The sequence below is a fragment of the Acomys minous genome, assembly GCF_964271855.1.
Source record: "Acomys minous genome assembly, chromosome: 13".
Lineage (NCBI taxonomy): Eukaryota > Metazoa > Chordata > Mammalia > Rodentia > Muridae > Acomys > Acomys minous.
Genome location: NC_140495.1, coordinates 78320734 through 78348402, shown reverse-complemented (window position 1 = coordinate 78348402; position 27669 = coordinate 78320734). Strand labels below are relative to the sequence as shown.

At 35.8% G+C, this 27669-nt stretch overlaps 1 protein-coding gene across 2 annotated transcripts in view; it reads right to left on the bottom strand.

The window, feature by feature from the left end:
- The window catches only part of LOC311582113 (uncharacterized protein), a 75480-nt gene extending 55861 nt beyond the window's left edge, over positions 1–19619 (bottom strand). For both annotated transcript variants that reach the window (XM_084754867.1, XM_084754866.1), the window contains exons 1-5: positions 19519–19619; positions 17078–17221; positions 14985–15116; positions 14047–14129; positions 1426–1507 (exon numbers count right to left, since the gene is read on the bottom strand). In XM_084754867.1, coding sequence (XP_084610993.1) covers positions 14122–14129; positions 14985–15116; positions 17078–17221; positions 19519–19555 — 321 coding nt within the window. In that variant the 5' untranslated portion in view covers positions 19556–19619 and the 3' untranslated portion in view covers positions 1426–1507; positions 14047–14121. The remainder of the gene's footprint in view (positions 1–1425; positions 1508–14046; positions 14130–14984; positions 15117–17077; positions 17222–19518) is intronic.
- Positions 19620–27669: the final 8050 nt, after the last annotated feature.

Below are 27669 nucleotides of genomic sequence, written 5' to 3'. Positions count from 1 at the left end.
GGAATTATGCCATGTCCTGTAACAGAAGATAAAGAATCCCTGGGTCTTTGATCTAGAGATTATATTAGGCTGAGAAAGTAAGGGCTCCCAGAGTTCAGAAATGAAGAATTTGAAGGATTATTGAAAAGTCAATATAGAAATAGGAAGATAGACTTTATGCAATGATTTTTACAAGAAATAACTTACCACGTGCATGAGTTTATTCATTTATTTCCCTGTGAAATCCTTGTTTGCATTTATAGGCATGCATTAATGATTGAAACAAAGCTAAAAACACAGAAATAAGTAACGGCCTGAGTTATTGAATTCTAGATATAGAAATACCTACTGAAACCCCCTCTGCAAGAGGAGAGAAATTATCAAGGCTGCCCTATTATATTGGTCAGCTCTGCTAATAATGCAACACTTTTCACTAACACTCATATATGAGAAAGATAAAGTTGAAGGACAAAATAAAGGTAACAAAGAAGGTGGAAAATCTTTTGAAACCTAAATGTTTTTAGTTTGTCTCAGTTCTGATGATCAGAATAATATTGCAAACATAGAGGGACAATCTCTTGTGTAGTGTACGGATTCTTCCCCTGTAAGTAAACAGCTGCTTGGCCTATAGTTGAGGGAGGAAATAGGAGGGAGGAAAGAGTGGAATTATGGGATAGAGTGAAGCATGTCAGTATTCACCCTGGGACACTGAGGAAGATAGATGCATAAAACCTGAGCAGAGGTAACCTGCCACGTGGGAGAACTTAAAATAGAGTAAGTAGGATGTTAGTTATAAGCAATTCAGGGAACATGCCTGCTTATGTTGGCCCAAGCTTTTGTAAATATATTTAATCCTTAGAGTCTTTATTTCTGGGAACAAGGACATGGCTGAAAAACCTATGTTACAGAAAACCCCCTTCATTACAAAGGGGAAGGGGATTTGTCTTATAGCATGGACTTTTGCTTAAACTGTTAAGTTCATTTGGCTTTCTGTGCATCTGTTCAACATCTGTGTAAGAACATAAAATATAGCCTGTTGCCCCTCTTCTCATCATTGTAAGAGAGCTCTCATATATGTATATGTCTGGTTGATTCCTCCCATACCGAAAATGAAGACCAGAAGTCTTCTATTATCAAGTCAAACTGCACAAGCACCATAGAATAGAATAAGTATCTGCTTCTGCTAATTTTCATTCTTCTGAAAATAGTATCTGGAGAAAATATTAAGTCTAGGAAGTATGACAGTAGGACCAGGAGAAATTAAGGAAAAGGAAAAAGCAAGTGCATGAAAAAAATTCATAAGATAGTTTCCTAAATCAGAATGATATCTCATCAGGAATTGTAAGACTCATGTGTCTCTCTTCAAGAGGGTCCATTGTCAAGGCATACCTCACAGAACTTAGACAGTTTGCACAACTGCCAGGAGAGGACTGCACATAGACGTACCTCGTCGCTGGATTCAGAATCACATGCTGAAAGATGTGTTCTTTGCGGAGACACTTTGGAGTGTAATGCTTCAAGAATCTAGCTATAAGACATGAAAAGGCAAAAGAATCCCAGGTTACTCTGAACTTTCTATCATAGTGTAATGCTGAGTCAGGTAGACTGAAGCCATGCTATGAGTTGCTAAAATATACTTGCTTAAGTCTTTCAGTTCAAAAGAATACTCATATGTTGAGTAAAAAACGATGGATGCTATTAGAAGTTGAGAACGTAATTAGGATAGAATTAGGAAAAGTAATAAATGAAAACCCTAAGTATTAATGAAAGGAAGAATGATAACATGAATCTGGTCAAATATTAAGTTTTACAAGGTACTCAGGAATGGTGTGCTTAGAAACTCTATTGAATTAGGTTAATGAGAGAAGTTAATTGACTTTAGTAAGAACTCCTTGTATGAATTAAGCCTGACAGACATATTAAAATCTATAAATACTGTCTCATTTTGCATTTATAAGCTAATGCCTCTTTTAAAAATCCACTTGACCAAATACTTTTATAATTTTGTGAGAATTAAATTATTAATACAGCCAAAGTTCTTACAACTTACTTCTGGTTATTGTGAGTTTACTCTTACAATGAATATTGAGACTATAATAAGACATTATGGTGTGTGTGCTAGTAAAGAGAGACCAATTCTGAGATCATTGAAAATAATAGATTTTCTTTCAAACTTTAAAAGATAATTAAATAATTATTTTTAAAATGTTACTCAGTTAAAAATAATAAAGTGATGGAGTAGGAGAAATTAATAGTTTAGAGATAGGAAAAGTTCGAGAGGCAAAGAAAATAGCTCAGAATTCCAAAAATGGGAGCAACAGCATCTAATTTCAGCTGGTTAAAGAACATATGTGTAGTAAGCCAAGTTGTGAAACTATAGAATTTGATTTCAGAGACTAGTTTTATGATCAGAGATATTAAAATATAAGTCAAGCATCCACATCAGCTTGTCTGAGTTCCAGTAATTATGTCAAAATCAATATGCTGATAAGAAAAATTTATTATTGAGACTGACACTTTTCAGAAGTTGTGTGTGTGTGTATGTGAGAGAGAGAGAGAGAGAGAGAGAGAGAGAGAGAGAGAGAGAGAGACTATAAACTGGAAGATATTTAGTGTGTGTGTGTGTGTGTGTGAGAGAGAGAGAGAGAGAAAGAGAGAAATACACTATAAACTGGAAGATATTTAGTGTGTGTGTGTGTGTGTGTGTGAGAGAGAGAGAGAGAGAGAGAGAGAGAGAGAGAGGAGGGAGAGAGAGAGAGAGAGAGAGAGAGAGAGAGAGAGAGAGAGATACACTATAAACTGGAAGATATTTAATTCCTAAATTAGCAAGAAACTTAAGTTTTGAAAAGATAATAAGATATACATCTCACTTTATATTTTATTGACAAGTACACTGAGTGCTTCTTTAATCATTCATTGTAATTTAATAAAATCAGCAGTGATTTACAGGTAATACTTTCTTATTAAAATTCTTTCATTGAAATAGCTTTCTGACTTTCTTACAGAATAGAATATTATGAAGCATATTGATATTCTTAATGCATTTTTAATTTATAATTTGTTCAGATTACAACCCAATTGTTATCACCTCACTTGTATATTCCCAATCACACCCTCCCACCCTCTTTTGTCCTATTCCCGTCCCCTAGACCTCTGACAGAAGAGGACCTGCACCCCCCACCATATGACCACAGCCTATCAGGTCTCATCCGGGTAGCCTGCATCCCATTCCTCTGTGTACTGCTGGGCCTCCCCACCAAGGGGAAGTGATTAGATTGGGGTCACCAGAGTTCATGCCAGAGGCAGTCCCCACTCTACCCACAACCTTAGAGAATGAGCTGTCCATTGGTTAGATCTGAACAGTGTGTCTAGGTTTACTATATCAATTGTCCTTGGTTGGTACAACAGTTTGTGCAGGCCCTCCTGAGTCCAGCTCTATCAGTCTTGATGGTCTGCTTGTGGGGCTCCTGAACCCTCTGGATCCTCCCACTCCCCCATTTTTCCATACCACTGTCACCTGGAGTCTAGTAGCCAGTCCCAGAATCTGTCCTGATTCCCAACTGAGAGGAGATTCTCAGAGGACATCTATGTTGCGCTAATATCCACTTATAAAAAATTATATACCATTCATGTCTTTCTGGGTCTGGATTACCTCACTCAGGATGATCATTTCTAGTTCCATCCATTTGCCTGCAAATTTAAAGATTTCCATGTTTTTAATTGTGAGTAGGATTCCATAATGTAAATGCACCACAGTTTCTATATCCATTCTTTGGATGAGGGACATATAGGTTGTTTCCAGATTCTGGTTGTTTATAAATAAGGCTGCTATGAACATAGTTGAACAAATGTTCTTGTTGTATGGTGTAACATCTATTGAGTATATGCCCAGGGTCTTGAGGTAACTCTATTTCCAACTTTTTAAGAAAGACCCAGATTGATTTCCAAACTGGTTGTAGAAATTTGCATAGCCTCCACTAACATAGCCATGATCCCCTTTCTCCACATCCTTGCCAGTATGTGCTGTCATGTTAGTTTTTTATCTTAGCCATTCTGGCAGGTATAAGATGGAATCTCAAAGTAGTTGTGATTTGCACTTCTCTGATAACTAAGGATGTTGAGCATTTCTTTAAATGCTCTTTAGCCATTCAATATTCCTCTTTTGAGAATTCTCTGTTTAGCTCTGAACCCATTTCTTAGTTGGGTTTCTTGGTTTAGTGGTGTTTAATTTCTTGAGTTCTTTATATATATATATATTACATTATACATATATATATATAGTATATTAGCTCTTTGTCAGATTTAGGGTTGGCAAAGATCTTCTCCCAGTCTGTAGGCTGTCATTTTGTTAGGTTGACAGTGTCCTTTGCCTTACAGAAGCTTTTCAGTTTCATGAGGCTCCATTTATTAATTGTTGATCTTAGAGACTGAGCTATTCATGTTCTGTTCAAGAAGTTGTCTCCTATGCAAATGAGATCAAAGTTCATTCCCACTTTTCTTCCACAGATTTAGTGTGTCTGGTTTTAAGTTGAGGTCTTTAATACTTGTGGACTTTAGTTTTGTGCAGCATGATAAATATGGATCTATTTGCATTTCTACATCTAGACATCCAGTTCGCAAGCATCTTCGTTGAAGATGCTATGTTTTTACCATCCTATGGATTTGGGCTCTTTATCAAAAACCAAGTGTCTGTAGGTGTGTGAATTTATTTCTGGTTCTTTGCCTTGATGCTATTGACCAACCAATCTATTTCTATGCCAGTACCATGCCATTTTAATTACAGTTGCTTTATAGAACAGCGCAAGATCAGGGATAAAGATTCCTCTGGAAGATCTTTTATTCTACAAGATTGTTTTAGCTATTCTGAGATTCTTCTCAGTTTGTTTTTCCATATGAAGTTCAGAATTTATCTTTCAAGGTCTGTAAAGAATCTTGTAGGAATTTTGATAGGAATTGCATTAATTCTGTAGATTGCTTTTAGTAAGATGGCCATTTTTAATATGTTGATCTTCCCAATCAATGAACATGGGAGATCATTCCATATTCTGATAGCTTCTTCAAGTTCCTTCTTCAGAGACTTGAAGGTTTTTTTTTTTTCATATGTCTTTCACTTTTTTGGTTAGAGTTGTAACAATATACCTTATGTTATTTGTGGCTAATTTCTTTCTCAGCCTGTTTGTTATTTGTATACAGGAGGGCTACTGTCTTTTTTTAGTTGATTTTGTACCCAGCTGCTTTGCTGAAGGTGTTTTTAAGCTATAGAAGTTCTCTGATGGAATGTTGGGGGTCATTTAAGTACACTATCATATCATCTGTGAAATAGCTATACTCTAACTTTCTCCTTTTTGATTTGGATCCCATTGCCGTCCCTTTGTTGTATTATTCCTCTAGCTAGAACTTTAAGTATTATATTGAAGAGATGTGGAGAGAGTGGCCAGTCTTGTCTAGTCCCTGATTTTAGAGGATTGTTTTTTGTGTTTCTTTCTATTTAAATTGATGTTGGCTAATGGCTTGATGTATAGTCTTTATTATGTTTAAGTATATGTCTTTCATTCCTGATCTCTCCAAAACTTTAAACATTAATGGTGTTGGCTTTGTCAAATGCTTTTTAGGCATCTAAGGAGATGATCATGTGTTTTTTTTTCTTTCAGTTTGTTTATGTGGTGAATTACATTGATGGATTTCTGTATCTTTAACCATCCCTGAATGCCTGAAATGAAGCCTACTTGGTCATGGTGAATGATGTCTTTGATGTGCTCTTGGATTTGTTTTGCAAGTATTTTATTGAATATTTGTGCATCAATGTTCATAAGAGAAACTGGTTTGAAATTCTTTCTTTGCTGGGTGTTTGTGGGGTTTAGGAATCAAGGTGACTGTGGCCTCATAGAATGTGTTTGATAATCTTCCTTCCATTTCTATTTTGTGGAGTAGTTTGGAGTCAATGTTACCTCTTCTTTGAAGGTCTGGTTGATTTCTGTGCTAAAACCATCTGGCCCTGTGCTTTTTTTTTTTTTTTTTTTTTTTTGGTTGGGACAATTTTGATGACTGTTTCTATTTCTGTAGGAGATATATTACTATTATTAATTTGTTTATCTTATCTTGAGTCAACATTGGCAAGTGCAATTTATCAAAAATTGTCAATTTCCTTTAGATTTTTCAAATTTTGTGGCATATAGTCATTTGAAGTAACACCTAATGATTCTTTGGATTTTTTCAGTGTCTGTTGTTACATCATTTCTGATTTTGTGGATTTTGATAGTGTCTCTCTGCCTTTTATTTAGTTTGGCTAAGTGTTTGTCTATCTTGTTGATTTTCTCAAAGAACCAGCTCTTGGCTTTGTTGGTCCTTTGAATTGTTCTCTTTGTTTTTTAATTTATTGATTTCAGCCATGAGGCTGATTATTTCCAGCCATCCATTCCTATTGGGTTTGTATGATGTTTTTGTTCTAGGGCTTCTGTATGTGTTGTTTGTTAATTTGCCTGTATAAGATGTTTCCAATCTTTTTATGAAGGCGCTTAGTGCTGCAAACTTTCCTATTAACACTGTTTTCATTGTGTCCTATAAATTTGGATACGTTGTACATTCATTGTCATTGAATTTTAAGAATTCCACCCCTAATTTCTTTCTTTATTAACTCTGGCCCAGTTATCATTGAGATGAGGGTTGTCCAGTTTCTAAGTGTATGTAGTTTTTTTGTTTTTTTGGTTGTTGAAGTCCAGCTTTAGTACATGGTGGTCTGATAGGATAGAAGGTATTATTTGAGTTTTCTTGTATCTGTTGAGGCATGCTTTGTAACCAACTGTATGGTTAATTTTAGAGAAAGTTCTGTGAGTTGCTGAGAAAAAGGTGTAATATTTTGTTTGAGTAAAAATATTTGTACATATATGTCAGATGCATTTGATTCATGACATTGGTTAATGTCATCATTTCTCTGTTTAGCTTGTTTAATTGACCTATACTTTGGTGAAAGAGGGTGTTGAAGTCTCCCACTATTAATGTGTGCTGATTGATGTGTGGTTTAAGCTCTATTAATGTCTCTTTTACAAATGTGGGTCCTCTTCATTTGGGGCATAGATGTTCAGAATTGTGATGTCATCTTAGTTGAATTTTCCTTTGATGAGTATGAAGTGTCCTTCCTCATCTCTTTTTGTTAATTTTAGTTGACAGTACATTTTATTAGATATTATAATGGCTACTCCAGCTTGCTTCTTGTGTTTGCTTGGAAAATCTTCTTCTGGCCTTTTATCCTGAAGTAATGTCTATCTTTGTGGCTGAGATATGTGCCTTGAATGAAGCAGAATGTTGGGTATTATTTATAAATCCATTCTGTTAGTCTTTGCTTTTTTATTGGTTACTTGAGATCATTGTTATTGAGAGAGATTAATATCCAGTAACTGTTTGGTCCTTTTATTTTGACATTGGTTGTGACAATATGTTTGTGTGTTTGTCTGGTTTTTCTTTTGCTAAAGTAAAGCTATCTATTTCCTGTGTTATCCTGAGTGTAGTTAGCCTCTATGGGTTGGTGTTTCCTTCTATTATTGCCTTAGGGCTGGATTTGTTGATAGATACTGTTTGCATTTGTTTTTGTAATGGAATATCTTGTTTTCTTCATCTATGATTTTGCTGGGCATAGTAGTCTGGATTGGCACCTATGGTCTTTTAGGATTTGCAATACCCCTGCCTAGGCCTTTCTGTCTTTTATGGTCTCTGCTGAAAAGTTTGGTGTGATTCTGATAGGTTTGCCATTATGTGTTACTTTGCTTTTTTCCTTGCTGCTATTAATATTTCTTCTTTGTTCTGTATATTTAGTTTAGTGACTTTTATGTCTCAGGAGGATTTTCTTTCCTGGTCTACTCTATTTGATATTCTGTAGGCATTTTGTATGTTTTTGTGCATCTTTTTCTTTAAATTGGGGTAATTTTCTTCTATGATGCTGCTGAAAATATTTTTTGTGCCTTGGAGCCAGGCATCTTCTCTTTCCTCAATTTCTATTATCCTTGGATTCTGTCTTTTCATGTTGTCTTTGATTTCTTGGATGCTTTGTGTCAGGTTTGTTGTTGTTGTTGTTGTTTTAGATTTAACCTTTTCTTTGATGGTTGCTCCAAATTCTTCCATTGTATCCTCTACTCCTGAGATATTCTCTCCTATGTTTCTAGTATTTCATTGGTGATGCTTACCTCTACAGTTCTTGTCTTCTTCGCTAAGTTCTCTCTTTCTAGGCTTTTCTCAATTTGTGCTTTTTATCATTTTTTTTCAATATTATCTCCAGATCTTAAACCGTTTTGCTTAATTGCTTTCCCTGATTGTTTGCATTTTCCTGAATTTCTTCCAGTGATTTTTATTTCCTCTCTAGAGGCCTCTGTCATGGCTTCTCTAAGGATCTCAATCTGTTTGGATGTGTCTTCCTGTATTCACTTATGGATTATGTTCATTTCCTTAAATACCATCTTCATATGAAGGAGTTGAAGTAATTTTCTAGTGTTTCATTTGTGTTTGAGTTTCCAGGGCTGATTGCTTTGGGATAAATGGGTTCTGGAGATGCCATATTATTTCGGCTTTTGTTGTTTGTTCTTTTATGCTGGCCTTTAGTTATCTTGATGTTTCTGGCATTAGGTGGTAGTTTCTGGTGTCCTTCACTGGCCGTTGAGAGAAGCTAGTAGGTGAGTGGTTATAGGTTTAGACCCCTCATCTGCAGGGAATCAGGGAACCCTTCTGTGGATCAGGCAGGTAACCTGGGTTCAGATCTGGGAACTTTCTGTGGATTGGTCCGGTGGCCTGGGGTCAGATCCACTTGTGTTCTACATCGTGGTGTCTCCTCTGGGCTCTAAGACTCAGATACTGTTACCTTGTGGCCCACATTTTCTTCTGAAACAAAAGGCATGAGTGCTTCTTACTGGCTGGTGTGTGGCTAGCTAGGCTTTGGCTCATGCGCCTGCACCTTCTTGGCCCCAGGAACTCTCTATGTATTGGCTGGGTGACATGAGGTCAGATCCACCTGTGCTGCACACCTTGTGTTCTCCCATGGGCTACTAGCCCAAGACCCTGGTGCACTGCAGCTCACTGTTCAGCCTGAGACAGATGGCTGGTGCAGCACACTGGCTGGTGTGTGGCTAGGCTTTGATGACCTTGCTGCCAGCCACATTGGGCCTGGGGCTCTCTGTGGTTTAGCTGGTGACCTCACCCTGACCTGGTCACCTCAGGTCGGATCCACCTATGCTCCATTACCCGGGTTCTTCCCTAGACGAGAAGACCCATAAGGTTGTGCTCTGCAGCCCACAGTTGAGTCTGAGACACAGAGGCAGAGATGTCGATCACAGATGCTTCCTGCTCACAAACTCACAGGCAGGTATGCATCCAGTCTCTTGGGACTGGCTACCTGCGTGCAAGGATTCAAAGTTGCCCCTGTGGACCTGCTGGATGGCCTGAGGCCAAGCCTACCTGTACTCAAAAAAGTGTGGATTCCTCCCACTCAGGGTACTTTAGCTCTGGTGTTCTGTAGCTCCCAACCTGGTCCTATGGCTCAGTAGTGCCAATCAGACACAGTGCTGACATCTTGAATCCTCCTAGCCAATGCATTATATTTGTCAGTTCACTCATTGCTGTGACAATAGAATAATAGAACATAGAAAACAAATCCTAATAAGAAAAACTTAGAGTTAGCTTTTATTTTTGTCTCACATTTTCAGAGGGCTCAGTTTGGTTTCTTGGCTTCATACATTCTGAAACTTGTTGCCGGGGAGAGCCATTTCATTTTGTGCTAGCTAGGAAACATAGGAAGAAAGTTTTAAGAGTCATTCAGCTCTCTTTCTTTTCTCCCCTCTTTCATCTGTCAAAGATGTCGACCTTGAGATACTTTTATTTAGACCTTTCTTGAATGTCATGTCAGACACTCCCACAGCTGTGCCTCTTTAATCATATAGGTGATTTCAAATGTAGTCTAGCTGACAAGACAACCAATCACATACCTTTTTAAAGCTGGCCTAATTTTCTTCTCTCTGTGATAGTGCATAATGATGAGGTTTTATAGTTTTACATTTATCTTACACATAAATATATTTGCTTTGCACTTCCAAGTAACATTTTCATGTGCTCCAATGTAGCACATTTTTATCTTTGTAGAAGCATTTATACTTACTCTCAGCGTTTGCTTAATTACTGCAAACTAGTTATTTATTTTTCTGATCAGAGGACAAATAACAAAATGCTGAAGATGTCTCTAATTTTACTACCAAGAAAAATTTTTTAGATTTATGCATTAGTCACTTACTTTTGTCATTAGCATAGTACATGAGACTCAAAGGGACATCCACTTCAATGCCTTCCACATTTATCAAAAGACCGTTTCGAAGTGTAATTGTTTTACACAGAAGATTGAGTGCTCATATGCTACCATGATAGTAATAGTTTCAAATCGATTTGGATATGATCTCCCTCTCCAGGCAGGAGCTTTATGTTCCCATGTGTGTAACAATGCCAAATGAAAGTGTGAAACATTGCTTCATGTGACCCTGAGCCGCCTTCAAGTTATATATGCGCCGACAAGTTCCAGTCATCCTCCGATGCAGGATGTTGTGGATGTGTGTCTTCCATGAGTGCTTATCATAAATTACCAAAATGAAGAGTATAAAATCAGCCACTTAAAAAAATAATAAAATAAAATCTGCCACTTCAGATCACTGGAAAAAGAAGAAAATAAATAGTTTTCTTAAAAAGAAATATTTTAGCTAAATATTTTGTAATCCTTTTGGGGAAATGTACTGAATTTACCCATTTGCCTGGTGAGAGAAGCAGCAGAATAAGAAATGATCAGTCTAAAAGCCTCCACAATGTCTTATACAAAAGGACTTAGCAATCACTTTCTACCAGAGTTGTGATTTGAATTCACTGAGATTAATATTGGTACAAGGCCCTCATCAAAAGAATAAATCTATCTTAATTCATGTCTCTAGCAGAAGAAATATCTTTATATCGTAGCCAAATTCAATACTTTAAGAAGATTTGAATATTTACAAAAGTACTTAATCAAACTAGCTAGTTAGTCTAATTATCTTTCTGTTAAACTTGAATAATGCTTTGTTTCCAACCTTCTGTGTCAAGATGATGCCTATTACTGCATTCATTTTTCATCAACCAATAAATATAAAATAAACACCACTTATATAGAACAGCTCTCACCTTTAAGTTAAAATAACAGAACATTCAGGCTGTGATAAAAAGCTGAGTTCTAAAGTGATTTCTATGCAAGCATAAGGACATGAATGCAAGCCCAAGAACTCATGTAAAATGGCTGGATGTGGTGATGCATGCTTATTATCCCAGGGCTAGGAAGGCAAGTACTGTCACATCCCTGGGGCTCCCTAGCTAGACAGCCTAACCTAATTATCAAGTTTCAGGCCAGTGTGAATACCTGCTTCAATAAAACAAGGTCAAGATAACATGTGAGGACAACACCCAGGTTGACTTATGACATCTATCCATACATGACATGCATACATACATGCACATATGCAAATACATCTTTCCCAGTGTACCTTCCCTAAATACAATACAAAGTGAAGCTTCCCTGAAAAAAATGCATAAATCAATTGAAAAAATAAGAGGGAATAGTAACTGTCCACACTAATAGAATCAATGTAAAATTTCTTACTACATTTCAGAGTTAAAGAAAAAACGTTCTAAGTAAATTCTTGTGATGGCAATTATGGCATGACCATTTCATATATCATTCATTTTGTAATTCTGACTTGTTTTGTGAAAGTATCATATTCATAGAGGTGGAGGAGTGCAATGGTAGTGGCGGTAACGTTACTAATGATGGTTACTGATCCTATGAGCACATTCAGGACGCTGATATATGTTAATGCGGTACATCCTCTGCATCTTTATGAGGTAGATGATGTCATGCCCACAGTCTGAAGACAGGAAACCTAAGTGTCATGGTGGTGATGTAATCTGTCCTAGTTACACTGGTAGGATAGACATATGAAGAAGAAAACCAGACTACCTGGCTCCAGAATGTGCATTGCCAACCACCCCACAGCACACACTCTCTCAGGTCATCACCGCACATGCCATAAGACATGTGGAAATTCCTTATCAGAGAGTGCATTTAGGAGTTGATCTTGACAGTAGAACTTGACAAACTTCTACAAATAAGCACTTCAGACTTTTTGGGGTCGTGCAATGTTTCCTACAAGCATTTACTTCTAGAATTGCAAATTATGCAGTTCGAAAGGTGTGGCTCTGATCTAATCATATTTAATTTGAAAAAAAAAACATGCAAAAGTTCACAGTTGATCCATAAGACTGAAGTTTGCATATGAAAAAGTAAAATAAACTGGATGTGGTGACATGGACGTAAACCCAGCACTTGGGATGTGGAGTTGGGAGAGTCGGGAATTTTAAGATAATGAAATAATTCTCAGATGTACGGGAATTTTAAGAACAGCCCTCTCTATTATTAATAAGGCTGCTATGAACATGGTTGAGCAAATTTTCTTGTTGTGTGATCGAGCATCTTCGGGGTATATTCCAAGGAGTGGAATAGCTGGGTCTTGAGGAAGCCCTATTCCCAGTTTTCTGATATAGCACCAGATAGATTTCCAAAGTGGCTGTACTAGTTTGCTTTACCACCAGCAATGAAGGAGTGTTCCTCTCTCCCCACATCCTCGCCAGCATGTGGTGTTGCTTGAATTTTTGATCATAGCCATTCTGATGGGTGTAAGATGGAATCTCAGAGTTGTTTTGATTTGCATTTCCCTGATGATTAAGGAGGTTGAGCATTTCTTTAAGTGTTTCTCAGCCATTTGATATTCCTCTGTTGAGAATTCTCTGTTTAGTTCCAAGCCCCATTTCTCAATTGGGTTATTTGGTTTGGTGGTGTTTAATTTCTTGAGTTCTTTATATATTTTGGATATTAGAACATGGAAACAGCCTAAGTGTCCCTCAATAGAAGAATGGATAAAGAAACTGTGATACATATACACTATGGAATACTATTCAGCTATTAAAAACAAGGAATTCCCGAAATTTGTGGATAAATGGATTGAGCTAGAAATGATAATAATCAGTGAGTTAACCCAGAAGCAGAAAGACTCAAATGGTATATACTCACTTATATCTGCATATTAGCCCAAGGGGCATGTCCCACGAAAGCCTTCACTTACCAGGAAACCGAGACAGAGGGGAGGACATTCTAGTGGGACTCTAGATGAGAGAAGCATGGGAGAAAGGCAAAGTAGAAGGATCCAGAGGGTCCTAGAAGCCTACAAGTAGAACATTATGATAGGCAGATTTGGGCCCACGGGTCCCGCTCAAACTAAGGCACCAGCCAAGGACAATACAGGCGGTAAACCTTAAACCACTACCCAGATCTAGCCAATGGACAGAACACTCTCCACAGTAGAGTGGAGAGTGGGATATTACTTCTCACGTACTCTGGTGCCTCACCTTTGACCATGTCCCCTGGAGGGGGAGACCTGGTGGCACTCAGAGGAAGGACAGCAGGTTACCAAGAAGAGACTTGATACCCTATGAACATATACAGGGGGAGGTAATGCCCCTCAGGAACAGTCATAGGGGAGGGGAATAAGGGGAAAGTGGGAGGGAGGGAAGAATGGGAGGATACAAGGGATGGGATAACCATTGAGATGTAACAAGAATAAATTAATAAAGTAAAAAAAAAAAAACAACAGCCCTCTCAGAGCAAACACACACAAACAAAATTTTAAATACTGAAATATAACAGTGCTTAGACTGAGTGATTTGATATATTTTTAGGTTCAATTTTTGTTTAATTATTTATGAAATGAAAGCAACTAATAAAACTTTAAAGGCAACATATTAACTGAGCTAAATATCTTCAATTTATGTAAAATTATGAAAACCTTTACTTTGCATTCTTACATCATTAATGTGTTGGTTGATTTGTTTTCCAGTATCTTGGTCACTCTCAATTAACTATTTATGTTTCAAATGAGGTCTGTCACTAGAAAAAAATAAGGTTTAAAGAGTTTAGGAATTATCTCAATCTATAAAATGGGCCTAATGATGAAAATATCTAAATACCTTGAGTTCCCAGGTTCTGAAAAGTCCTTATCAAGTTAACATTCTCCTTTAAGTCAAAATCTTCTCAAACTGGCATTATTTTCCTGAAATCCAAGTGAAACATAATTTAAGTACAACTTAATATACATAAAGCATGCATTTTGGTAAAATTTCACAAATTGTATACCAATGTAATACTAGAATCAATATATAGAATATTTCTTTCACTTCATAAATTTACTTTTGTTCCTCTCAATGATGTCTTCTGTCTCCAGCCCAGGACAATTATCAATTCAGCTCTTTCCTTGTCTGTTAGATTATTTTTTTTATTTTTATATACTCACACTCACACACACACACACACACACACACACACACACACATATATTATTTTATTTTCTTTCTGAGTCATCTTAACATTCATTTTGTCTCAAATATGAGTAATTCTTTTTAAGAAATAAAATAAATCAATTGTATGATATAAAAACTGATTAATAATTCCATCTTAATATGAAAATTAGACTGTTGGCTGTGAATATTATAAATAGAAGTGGTGGTAATATTCATACATAACTTGTTATATGTTTGTTTAATCCTTTTAGGTTAAAACAAAATAACAAGAAATGACTATTTTTAAATTTAACAGTAATTTCAAAAATCTTACGTGTATTTATGTAAGTATTTTATTTTCCCCCTCATTTTAATTAATTCTTTGAGAACTTCATGCAACACATTTTAAAGATATTCACCTGCCTCCCTCAACCTCTTCCAGAACTGCCTTTCATTACATACTCAATTAATACCTTCTTTACAAAATCCCATTCAATATAGTATGTCTGGACATTTTCCATTGGCAACATGGCCTTCCACTGGGACACGGTTGACCATCCAGGGACCATAACTTTAAAGAAAACTGATTTTCCTTTCCTTAGCAGCCATTAATTTCCATAATTCCTCACCTAGTGAAGGGACTTTGTGTCCACGGCAGTGTTTTGGTTTGGCTTGAGCTTGCACAGTGTTGTTCATCTGCTGCAGGTCTTGTGCATGCTTCCTCAGCAGCTGTGAGTTCATGTCCAATTGCTCTGGCATGTCTGGAAAGTGTTGTTTTGTTGCAGTCATCCACTGCCTCTCTTAAAATCTTTCCACTCCTTAGTATAAAACATTTCCACCAGATCTATATGAATTTTTGGGTTGCCTTTTCACCGGCCCTCTATACTTTTAGCCTTTTTATTTTACCTTTTGAGTGAGTATGTAGCATTATCTCACCTTGACCTTAACTTATTATTATTCATTTTTTATATTGGAATATTTTTCATTTACACATCTAAATGCTCTTTCAAACATTTATCTACTTTAAAAATTAGCTTTGATAATCTAGTTGAGTTTCAGAGGTCATATATATTCACCTCAGATCATGTCCACAGATATTTGTTTGACGAGATCTTAGTTTGTATATACAGATAAGAAATTATCTTATTTTGTGATTTATTGAAAAGACTATTTTTGAAAGGCATTATCCCTGAATGGATAATTCTTGGTGGAAATTAGTTTTCAAGATACTTCTGTAGTTTCTTCCTACTTGTGTATTTTCTGACAGAAAGCCTTTTGTATCTCTGATCTTTGTTTATCTATTAACAGTCATTTTATGACTCACTTTCTTTTATTTCCTTCTAGGTGATTTAAAGACTTGTTTTTTAACCTTTGTCTTTTTACTATTCAAATATCTCAGAGCTCTTGTGTGAAGGAAAATGTACATGTGCATGTGGGTATATGTGTGCTATATGGTTATGGTGGTGGTATACTCGTGCTTGTACATGCATGTGTTTGTGCATGTGTGCATGTGTATGCATGTGCATATGTGTGTGTATCTCTCTCTCTCTGTGTGTATGTCTCTCTCTGTGTCTCTCTGTCTCTCTGTCTCTCTGTGTCTCTGTCTCTCTCTGTCTCTGTCTCTCTCTGTCTCTGTCTCTCTCTCTCTCTCTCTCTCTCTCTCTCTCTCTCTCTCTCTCTCTCTCTCTCTCTCTCTCTGTATTTAGGCATGAACTTATGAACACATATTGGAATGCGTGTGTGTTGGTTCTAATTTGGTTTCATATTCTGTAATATTAGACCAGGAGTTGGATGTTTTTCCACTGCTTTTTATGAAGTTTTGGCTTTTATAATTTCAAATATTAAAATATTTTTCTTTCCTTTCCCAATTTGGGAATTTTATTTAAGAACACGTCAGACGGCTCAATACCCTCTTATAGCTCTTTTCTTATTTCTCTCTGTGTGTATCTCTGTCTCCCTCCCTCTCCATTTCTTGTTTGTTTTTACTTGGGCCATGTGCACTGACCTTATAGCATCCCCCTTCTTTTGGTTCTAGTCTGTGTCACCTCTGCTGATGAAACCACAAATGGCATTCACAGTCTCTCTTAACATGCTTCCCTGAGCATTTCAAATCATCTTTTTCTTGTAATTTTCTTCTTTCATTTGATGCCATTTCTTTGCCCTTGGATGTTCTATAAATATCTTTTCTATGAGTACTTTGGGAATATCAATCTTATTTACTTAAAATTTTGTGAATGATGGATCTAACACCCATGATATTTATGACACTGTTAATAGGGCAGTGCTCTTATCACTGTTTCTTTATTTCTGTATTATGTATATCATGATTTTTATTAAATACCAGATATTTCACTTATCAAAATAATGGAAGTAGTAGATTATTTTCTTACAAGGAAAGAGATACCTCTTTATTTTAAATTTGTCATTAAAATGTTTATAAATGCTTTGCCTGCACGTATGTCTGGGTATCACACACATGTCTGGTCCCCACAGAGGCCAGAAAAGGGCATCAGATCCCCTGGAACTGGACTTGTGGATGTTTGTGAGCTGCTGTGTTCATGCTGGGAATCAAACTTGGGTGTTCTGAAAGAGCAGATAGTACACTGATCAGCCTCTCCCGCTCCCATAGTTTTTTCTACACTTGGCACCAAGGAAGATGGGTATTGCCGATTTAGCCCCAAGAACCTGGCATTAACTGTTTTGTTGCTCTAGCTTCACCTACGTCTTTCCTTGCGGTTAGAGGGAGAACTTGCTGTGTCTTCTTGCTGCTGTTCAACTACTGCTGCCTCCTGACCTATCTCCATGCTGTTGTTCTTCCTCAGCAGTAGACAGTATATGATAGTCAATCTGACACATCTCGAGTCACCTGAGAATAGAGTAACAATGAGAAACTGTTTAGAGCAAGTATGCCTACAGGATACTTGTAATTTTCTTAACTACATAAATAGAGATGTGCACATTGTAGGTTGCACCATTCCCTGAGCTTGAGTTCTTCACAATATGAAAAAAGGAGCAAGGAAGCTTACAACTAGACTGCATGCATTCATTCTTTTTTTGCCCTTGACCATGGACTTGAGGTGAGTAGATTCTCCAAGTCTTGTTTTACTCGTCAAAGGCATTGGTGTCGCAGTGACAACGTGTCAATCTAAAATGTTAAGAAAATATTCAAAATCCAACAATGATACCTTTTTACTCACTTTGACTCAACTTTTAAAGACTTTTCCTTTGCTTAAGTCGTGTCATGGTCCTTTTAAGACTCACCTTAGAAGAAATAAACTTTTAAATTTACTACCTCTAAGTATTTCTAATTAGATAGTTACAAGCACTGAAATGTTCACACAGAGAGCAATCATTTAAGAGCCTTCCAGGGAAGCAATTATGCAGTGTCTATATTTTCTGTAATTATGCAACTCATTCCTTGTCTTCCTCAGGAGATTTTTGTATGGGATAATAACATAATAAAATGATATTAATATACCTAATGCCAGAGCTGCAACCAATTTCAATTCATACCATTTGTGCTAGTTTGAATATTTTATTTATATTTAAATGGCAATTATTCAACTGAAAATGTTCTCAAAGGAGTATTAGCCACCCATCTCTTTGGATAGAATCTCAAAATAATACCTGACTATATTAAGTGTGCAAAGAGATACATGTGCATATATTCTGTGCCTGTGAATGATTGCAAAAACCAAAATCTCACAGATATCCTTTAAAGGAGAAAATGTCTCCTTTAAAAATGTATACTGGATGGTAAGATTGCACAATAGATAAAGGCATTTGCTTGACAAGTATGACCATCAGCCTCTTGCGTTTGATTTGTGGAATTTACAGTGGAAGGAGATATTGGACTCCGTAAAGTTGTTATCTGACTTCCATATGACATGTACGCATGCACACACGGGCACAGAGAGAGAGAGAGAGAGAGAGAGAGAGAGAGAGAGAGAGAGAGAGAGAGAGAGAGAGAGACAGACAGACAGACAGACAGACAGACAGAGAGACAGAGAGAGAGACAGAGAATTTTAAAAGGTAAATATTTTGTACTCAATGACAATTAATTTGAATGTTGTTGTAATTCAAACTAATACATATGAGGGGGGGAAAAGCAAGCGTATTTCAAGTAGTTATACACGTGAAGATTTTGTTCCAGGAGGAACAGGGCCTTTTAAGAGCCAAAGATTGGATTACCAGAAGCAAGATACCATAACTGGATCATAATAAACAGAAACAATATTAATTAGCAGTATTCAGATGCTAACAGCCCTCAGTAGGAGGTATTCAGTTTGTCCTGTCCTACAAGGCCTGGTGCCAAGTACATAAATAAACGTCTCTGACAACTTTCCTTGCCTTCCCAACATGAGAGTAAGAGTGCCAGGATGATCATGATGAAGACAGACCAAAGAGCATCCACGGGTCAGGCCTATGTCCCCCAATATATGTAGCACATGGACCGCTTGCTTGGTCTTCATGTGGGACCTAACAATAGGAGCAGTCTGTCTCTGACTCTCTTGCCTGCCTCTGGTTCCCTTTTCCCTAACTGGACCACCTTGTCTAGCTTCAGTAGAAGATGGGCCCAGTCCTACTTGTATACCAAAGTAGGTTGACATCCATGGGAGGCCTCCATTTCTCTAAGAGGAGGAACAAGAGGGAATATAGCGGGGGGGGGGGGGGGAAGGAGAGGGATAGGAAGGAAAGCAGAAAGGAGAAGTTCTGGTTAGGGTGTAAAGTAAGTAACTAAATTAATGGGGGGGGAAAAAGGAATGTCTTTATATTCAGTGCACATACTTGGAGATCCCAGCCCAATAATTTCAGGAACATGGACAAGCAATATTTTGTGTCAAATGTGGAACTGAAGAATTTAAATGAACACGTCCTACTTTTTAATCACCTGAGACTCTTAATAATTTAAATTTTAAACATTTATGACTTCATCCTAAGCTATCACTAAGATACATGCCAGTCCAAGAAAAGCAGTTATAGAAGAGTGGTCACTACTAATAATTATTAGATAAATAACATACTTTTAAAAATTATTTGAAATTATTAAAGTTAAATTCTGAATAATAAAAATTTTGAGGGATTTTTTTAAAAGAAAAAGACCAAAATTGTTACTATATTTTGTTTATAAACCTAAAATTTTTTAAGTTAATTTTCTCTTACATTTAACCTGTCCACAGAACATTTTCATGAGTCTCATTCATGTAAAATAAATATTAATATAATGTAATGTGATAAAGGATAAAGTAATTGGTGTTTACATCCATGTATCTTGGAGGTATTTTGTAAAATAACAATATTTTGGAATAGTTGTTTTGTCTGCAGGCATGTCCTTGGTGATATCTGAGTGCATTGTGGGTAGGACTTCGTTGCTAAGATACATTTCTGCATTCTTCTGGATTTTATTCCATAACTGCTGCTTATTTTTTTATGGTTGTTCAGCTTCTTATGAGCTGTGTCACCTGCAAGTTCCCTATTTGTCAAATCCTCAATTTACTTGTCTTTACTGAGAAATATTTATATTTAATTGTCACATGTAGTTTCTTTGTAATTCCCTTTTTGAGTCTAAGAAGGTCGCTCAGAAGTTAAGAGAACTCGTTTTTGCAGAGGATCTGGGTTTGGGTTGCAGCGCCCTCATGGTAGCCCAACCGTCTGTCACTCCAGTTCTGGGGGATTTGGTGTCCTCTTCTTTCCTCTTCTGAAATGGACACAGGTCATGTACATGGTACTCCTGCACACATGCAAGTAAAACAACTTTTTATATAAAAATAAAATCAATCTGAAATATTTTAAAGCAACCTTTTCTATATGGCACTGCATTTTATTTACTGTTACCATCTGAGCCCATACATGATGTGAGTGCAGGTGCCCATGTCAGTATTCATGGAATGTGGAATTCAAAAGACAACTTGTTGGAATTGGTTCTTTCCTTCTAATTTTATGTGGAATCTTCTGGAGTTTGGGCTTTCGTGGTATGTTTCTTTAACAACTGCTAAGCCACCCTGCTGATCTAAAACTGCTTTTCTAAAGGTTCTGAATGTTATTGAAAATGTTCTGTGGCATTGACTTACTGAAGAGAATTTTCCATATGCTTTTGAGATTTAGTTTTTTCGGGTAATTTCTCTAAATTCATTTTAATTTTTATCTACATCAACCATATAATCAACAAAGTCCTTTAGTATCTCACAGTGTTAGGAAGTAGATATTTCATATTACTATTCTGTCATTTTTAACTTCTCAATTATATAATTTAATACCACATTAATAAGTCATTAATTCCCACATTTTTATAATTTTGCCAAATTGAAATTTTCAAAAATATCTTCTCTGGTAATGATACAGACCTTGTACTTATATTATGCATTCATTTTGTTGTTTTTATTTCCACATTATATTTTCTAACATTAAAACTTTAATATATGTTCTCTGAGTGTTCTTCCCGATGGCATATGTACATAGACCAGCTATAAAATCTTTGCTTTTAGCTGTAAGCCTACTCTGTAGAGAATTTGATTGGTTCGATGTCGTGTATTGTATTTGAACCTGCTTCTATTTTTACTCTTGAGAATTTAGGGGTCAACTGAATAGAATTTACACACTGTTCTATTATCTGTTGTCTGATTATACTTTTTATTGATTAACCCCTATAAATAATATGTAACTCACCAAAGGCTAGAGTTAACCATCATATAAATTCTTTCTCTATTAATACTGTCTTACTTCTGAATAGTCCCAGAGCACTATCAGCATTTGTATAACACCTCTCTTCCATTTGTATTTGAATGGCAAGGATTTTATAGAGGGGGTTTTGTATACTCAATGCATATTTTACTCAATAACAAACATCATATTTTTGCTACTTTTATTACAACAGCACACAAGTAATTCATAGGGTTATATTCCAAGATGCTGACTGGATGTTAGGTACAATACACGTCTTTTCTGTATACATGCTGAGGTTAAACTTTAAATGGTCACAGCTATGAATCGATAACTAGCAATAAAAATAAAATAATGTGTTCTACAAATTGTGAGAATATGGATCTCTTAAAATATATTGCATTTTGCTTATTCTTGTGATGGTGTGAAGTGGCACAAATCATACAAAGTATGATGAAATAAGGTGAATATGGTAGACACTAGGATGTAGCATCCAGTTACAACTAGGATAAGTTCTACAATGGCAAAACATTGGATCTGATCAATGAGAAAATCTACTGTATGACTGGTAGGCGGATAACATACTTAGGATGGATATAATGGGCAAAGATATGAATTAAATTCTTGACAAGATAGCGTGGGATAATGTGAGATTTAATGGCATGTCTCTAAATATTACACAGTTCAAACTTATGATTATTTCTGAAAGTTGGAACTTTATATTTTCAAAGAAGGAGAGATGACCATGTATAAATGCAACAGTGCAAGAGAGCCTTAAAGGAAGGGAACTCTATGATTTTGTTGCACTATTTCAAAGAAATATTTTATTTATGGATAATATAAAATTGCTTTAGTTGAGAATTGGTCAGTATATATATTCATTTTTTATTTTTAAGAAATATTATTTTATTCTCACTTTCAAAAATTTCTACTTGTCAAATACTGATGGACAGTTATTTTAATTTTTATGAATGTTTATGAATGTTGTTTATGATCTAAAATGCAGAACTAATAAACATGCCATCTAGTTTTCATTTACACTCCTTTATAGATAATATTCCTTGAGCAAAGACTATAGATTTTCTCATTTGGAGAGACTCCAAGATGTTCTGAGAAACATGGGGCAGCTTCTCAACTGCAAAATGCTCATAGATTTGAAAGTGTAGGTCACGCAAAAGAAATGAAGTAAGATTAATATAACCCCTTGTAGAAGAAGTCAAGTAGATAAGATTATCAGACATATTGATTAAAGCACAATGATTCCATTTAAACCTATAATTTGAATAAACAATACTATTTTAGAATGATCATGTTTTTAATTTCACATACAAACATGTAGAAATTAATGTTTATCACAAAATCAAATTAATAGCATCTTATATTTTATTGGAAACTCCTACTTTCAAACATTTCTAACTCAGTGATAATGTGAACTAAAAGAAGATTGATCATTAAGATGTGAGGTTTGTTTTAAAATTCTTGATGACCTATAATATATTATGCTAATTATATTCTCTATAGGCTTATGTTTATTGATGATAAAGAAAACAAATGTCAGCACTGATTATTCCTTCAAAGATTTATATCAACTATACATGACTAATGACAACATGGATTTATATTTCTACTACTGCTTCTCAATGTTTAGATCAATAAGAAAAGTTGTACATGTGGTTACTTCAAAATATTAACTAAGGTTTTTTCTATATCCACAAAATTTTCAATAGTTTCTACAATTATCTATGCAAATAAAAGTTTCTGTGGCCAAACTTATGATGTAATACACTGTGCTGATGATCATGTCTGTGTCTGTGAGACAAATATAAAAATTATGTGTTTGGGTTAAAATAATGTGCAATTTATCTAAGCTTTTGAAAAGGTACCAGTACATTAAAATTCATATAGTGAAGCCTTAGTGTGTTCTGCATTTACTTATTAGGATCAACAAACAGAAACAAAAAATAACTGATACTTGCCCTCTGGTAGTGCAAAATCATTACCGTCATGAAGCCATACATGTAAACAAGAACCACATTCCAACCTGAACCATGAATTATAAATTAAAACATTGATTTCTTCTGCATCCTTACTGACTCAAAACATAAAAACTTGTCAGTGATTAAATAAGTATTATATCATATATGAGGATGAGAAAGAAAGCAAAGATGGCTGAAACAACAAGAATATAGTGATGGATTTATCTTAGCAAGAACTATTAGTGGCTAAATCTATTTCTCATTTTGCCAGCTAATCCAATTATTGAAACTCTTTCTTTGTACTATGCCACAATACTTCTAGAGATTTTGAGGAAGGAGAAAAAGCGTTATGAGTTTAACATGAACCGTACATTCATTATTTGCCTTGAAAAAAATTATAGACCTGAGTACTGCTTGAAATACTCCCTGTGAGAAGTATGGCTTTGTATTGTTTTCTCTCTGCGCCCATACTGTTTTCTCATTCTTTCTTTTATGCACTATTCCAACTGAGATAAATTTTAATACAATACCACAAAGCATATTGTCTTCTCACTATTCAGAGATAAACACATAATAGTAGGTTCTTTCAATGAACCTATAAACTATTACTGAGAAAGTGATAAAAAATAAATTATTGGAACAATATTAAACAGTGCTAAAATTCAGGAGATGCGTAGTGGGAACAGAAGATTAGTGTATTGGGGAAGGGAATATATATCACAAAACATTGCTGTAAAGATACACAAGAGTAAAACAAACACCCTATATTCTTAATGCAAAACATGTTCCCACATGCTTAATGTGGAAGAGAATATGGATATATATATATAATGAATCTGGGGTGGTATTGAGATGGAAAAACAGGAATTCATATACATATTAGTTACTTGCTGATGTTGTGATGAACCATCAGGACCATAAGCAACATATAGAAAGATTTTTTATTTTAATTTTATTAATTTATTCATGTTACAACTAAATTGTTATGCCATCACTGTATCCTCCCATTCGTCCCTCCCTCCCACTTTTACCTTATTCCCCTCCCCTAGGTCTGTGACTGAGGGGGATTTCCTCCCCCACTATATGGTCATAGGCTATCAAATCTCATCTTGGTAGCCTGCTTATTCTTTCTCTGAGTGCCACCAGGCCTCCCCACCAAGGGGAGGTGGTCAAATATGGAGCACCTGAGTTCATGTCAAAGTCAGTCTCCACTCTCCTGTCCATTGGGCAGATCAGTGTAGGGGTTCGATGTTTACTATTGCATTGTCCTTGGTTAGTGCAATAGTTTGAGCAGAACCCCCTGGGCCCCGATCCACCCATCACAATGTTCTTCTTATAGGTTTCTAGGACCCTGTGGTCTGTCTATTGATGTCCTATAGTTCCAAAGGGCTGAGACTCCATCATGGTGGGGCTACACGGCCACAGGCTGCAGCCATGGCACTAGGGACAGGAAGCTTCAAGTTCACATCCTCAAAAGGATAAACTGTAATTGGTACAAGGCATTAAACTTTCCCCACTGTTGTACTTCCTTCAGCAAGGCCACACCGTCTAAACCTGCCCAAACAGCAGTGGCAACCAAGAACCAAGTGCTAAAATATCGGTGCCTATCCAGTACATTCTCACGGAACCATTGCACTAGATGCTAGAGGTTCTGCTAAAGGCTCAGAGCATATCATAAGCTAAAACCCAACCTAGAAGGAAAATAGATCAGGGAGTGAAATAAACAAGTTAATAAATTAGATGTGAATCTGCAAGAGTTCAGCCCCAAAGTGAAAATGTTGAAACCCGCTCTCGTCAAATTTATCTATAAGTTTATTGTATAATGGTTTTCATTTAGTGATTTGAAATCTCAAAAAAAAGAGCAAAATATGAGATATTTTCAAAAAAACAGCTCTCCACCCCTGTATTCATATTTTTCATTTTCTGAAAGAGCTTCACGATGAAGCTAGCCAGGAACACATGATTCTCGGATCTCCACCTGCTGAGCACCAGACTCAGAGGCACAGGAACCGCATGGCATGATTTTTGTTTATCAAACTCTTCATCTTCACTTCAAAATTTGTTCTGAAGGATCAGGCATTTGATATAGGAGATATCATTTTAGAGACACGTGGGGACCTATTTGGCTGTTTTGTGGTGAATGGTTGCTGTTATTTCATTAAATCAAAGGATCTTGGGTTTTTTGGTAAGCAGAGAAATAATGATTCTAACATTGTAATTAATTTTAAAGATGACTAACAATATTCCAGCTAGAGGACATCCTTTTTTTTCCTGCATTTTTACATAGAGAATTGGAAGTTTATAAAAAGTTAACCAATTTTTTACACATAAGCATAAAATAACAGCTTGAATAAGGGCTGAGAGCAAACTGAATTTCACTAATTTCTTTCTTTTACAAAACATTCAAGTACTACCTTTAATACACAAATGTCAGAATATATAAATTTGACTTAATCCTATCTTTAATTCTATCTTATTTGAACAAGCTAAAAGGCATAAAACTTAATACAGATTATTTACTAAATTAAAATACATTCCCTATAAAATAGGACATAAAATACATAGATAACTCCAACAAATAGTATAAGTTAAACAGTCACAATTTTTTTATATATTTATGCAATGTTTACAAATTTTTTAAATTAAAAAAGTTCAACTTTAAATGTTTATGTAGAACAAAAGGCAGAGTAGATTTGAATAGTGATTATTTTGGAAGATTAATAGTTCATCCCTTTGAAATGGACTCAGGACAATTTCATGTATGTTTCTTAAAGTTCATGTTTTGTAATGAAGATTGATTTTTTTGTTGTTGTTGTGAAAGTATAAACTGGAAAAAAGAATTAGAACTACTGTGATTTATATATATTACTTCTGCTTTCTCATTTAACAAGTGGCTGAGGATATAGAGACATGAAGAGAATTTATTTTTCCCATCTAAATAGAAAATTTGCAGGCCTGGAATGGTGGTTTACACCTTTAATCCCAGGCCTTGGGAGACAGAGGTAGGTAAATTGCTGTGAGTTTGAGGCCAGCCTGGTCCACAAACAAGTCCAGGACAGCCAAGATAACACAGAGAAACCTTGTCTCAAAAAGAAAATCTGCAGCTGTACTTACAAAAAATAAACTTAAAGTGCAATTCATAAACGAAATCATTAAAAAGGAATACTAGATACAATAATCTTGCTGTGATCCCATATATTCTCAAATTTTTCTTATGAAAATGTATTTATATTTATATGAGTTATTTCACTTTTATGAAATAGCTTATCAGTAAAACAAAACAAACATAAAGGGAAATATTCACTTTTTAAATACCATATGGATGTTCCTATAATGAAGCAAATCTTGAAGAGACTGCTTACTGAATGTATTCGGTATTGATTTTCCTTGTATTTAAGTGTCTTGTGCTCAAACACAAGAAACAACTCATGAATTAGAAGAGAACAGCCATAAATATTTATCTTTACTCCAGCTATATCTGCCTCTGTGATGCAATGGACTGTCCCTGAGTCCAATGAAGGCTTCTCTTTCCATTGATAACAGTTGCTGAAAGTTCCCCTAGTTCTTCTGTCCCTCAGATAACTCTAAGCTAGTTTATTCTCTTCTTTACTGCTTCTGCTACTAGTCCTTTCAAAATGAAGATGCATTTTGTCTCATAGAAATTGTTATAGTCTGATATGATTTGAATATGGAATGTACCTTGCAGGCTCTTCTGTTCAAATGTATTGTCTTTAAAGGATGACCTCTTTTGGGAGGCTATGGCACCTTTAACAATTCTTTAGGTGCTACCTTGTGAAAGTACAGCACTAGGGTCAGGTTCTCAGAGCTTGTGGTCAACATTTTTTTAATCTCTGGCTTCTGAATCCTTATCTATCAAGATGTGAAATAGTTTTTTTAATTAATTAATTTTTATTTAATACTTCTATTTTATCACACATGTATAAAACGAACTACATACAGCAGGGAGAACCATGTGACAATCATGAAACTAATGAGTTTTATACATGCTACATTCATAGTGACTTGGCCATCTGCATTTGTCTTGTTGAAGTGTCTTTCCTGTCTTGGTGGGTCTAAATTTCTCAATGAGATTCAATATCTACCCTATCTCAACTCTAATAACTTAACTTCTTTATCTTGATCTAAAACGATCTTGTTCCCTAACCAGCCAAACTTGGTTAACACAAGCAAGCTCCAACTGCCACAATCCATGCCTTCCCTGCCTTGAGGGATGGTGCCTTTTGATACCAGGAGCCAAAGTAAATCCTTCACCCATCCTTGTATTTCACCTGTCAGGAGTTTGCCAAGGCAATAAATGCTGTTTGCAAGGCTTACATGTAGAAAGCTGCATTTACAACACTTAGAATATTTTTCCTGGTTGCCTAATTAAATAGTAATTCAAGTTTATCCCTCCTACAGCACTGAGGATTAGTTTTTGCATGCGCATAACAAACTACTCTTCCAGGTGTTTTATTTCCACTTTACTTAAGACAAAGTATCTTTCTGACATCCCCACAGACCACAAAGTAACAAAGCTCTTATTAACCTTATTTCCTTTATTGGTTTTTATGATCTTACAGAGAATATATCTTTATCATACACTGAAAAAAATATTTATTGACAGCCTCATACCTTGTCCTTATGATTGAATCTTTCTTTTAAAAAACATTTTAACCAA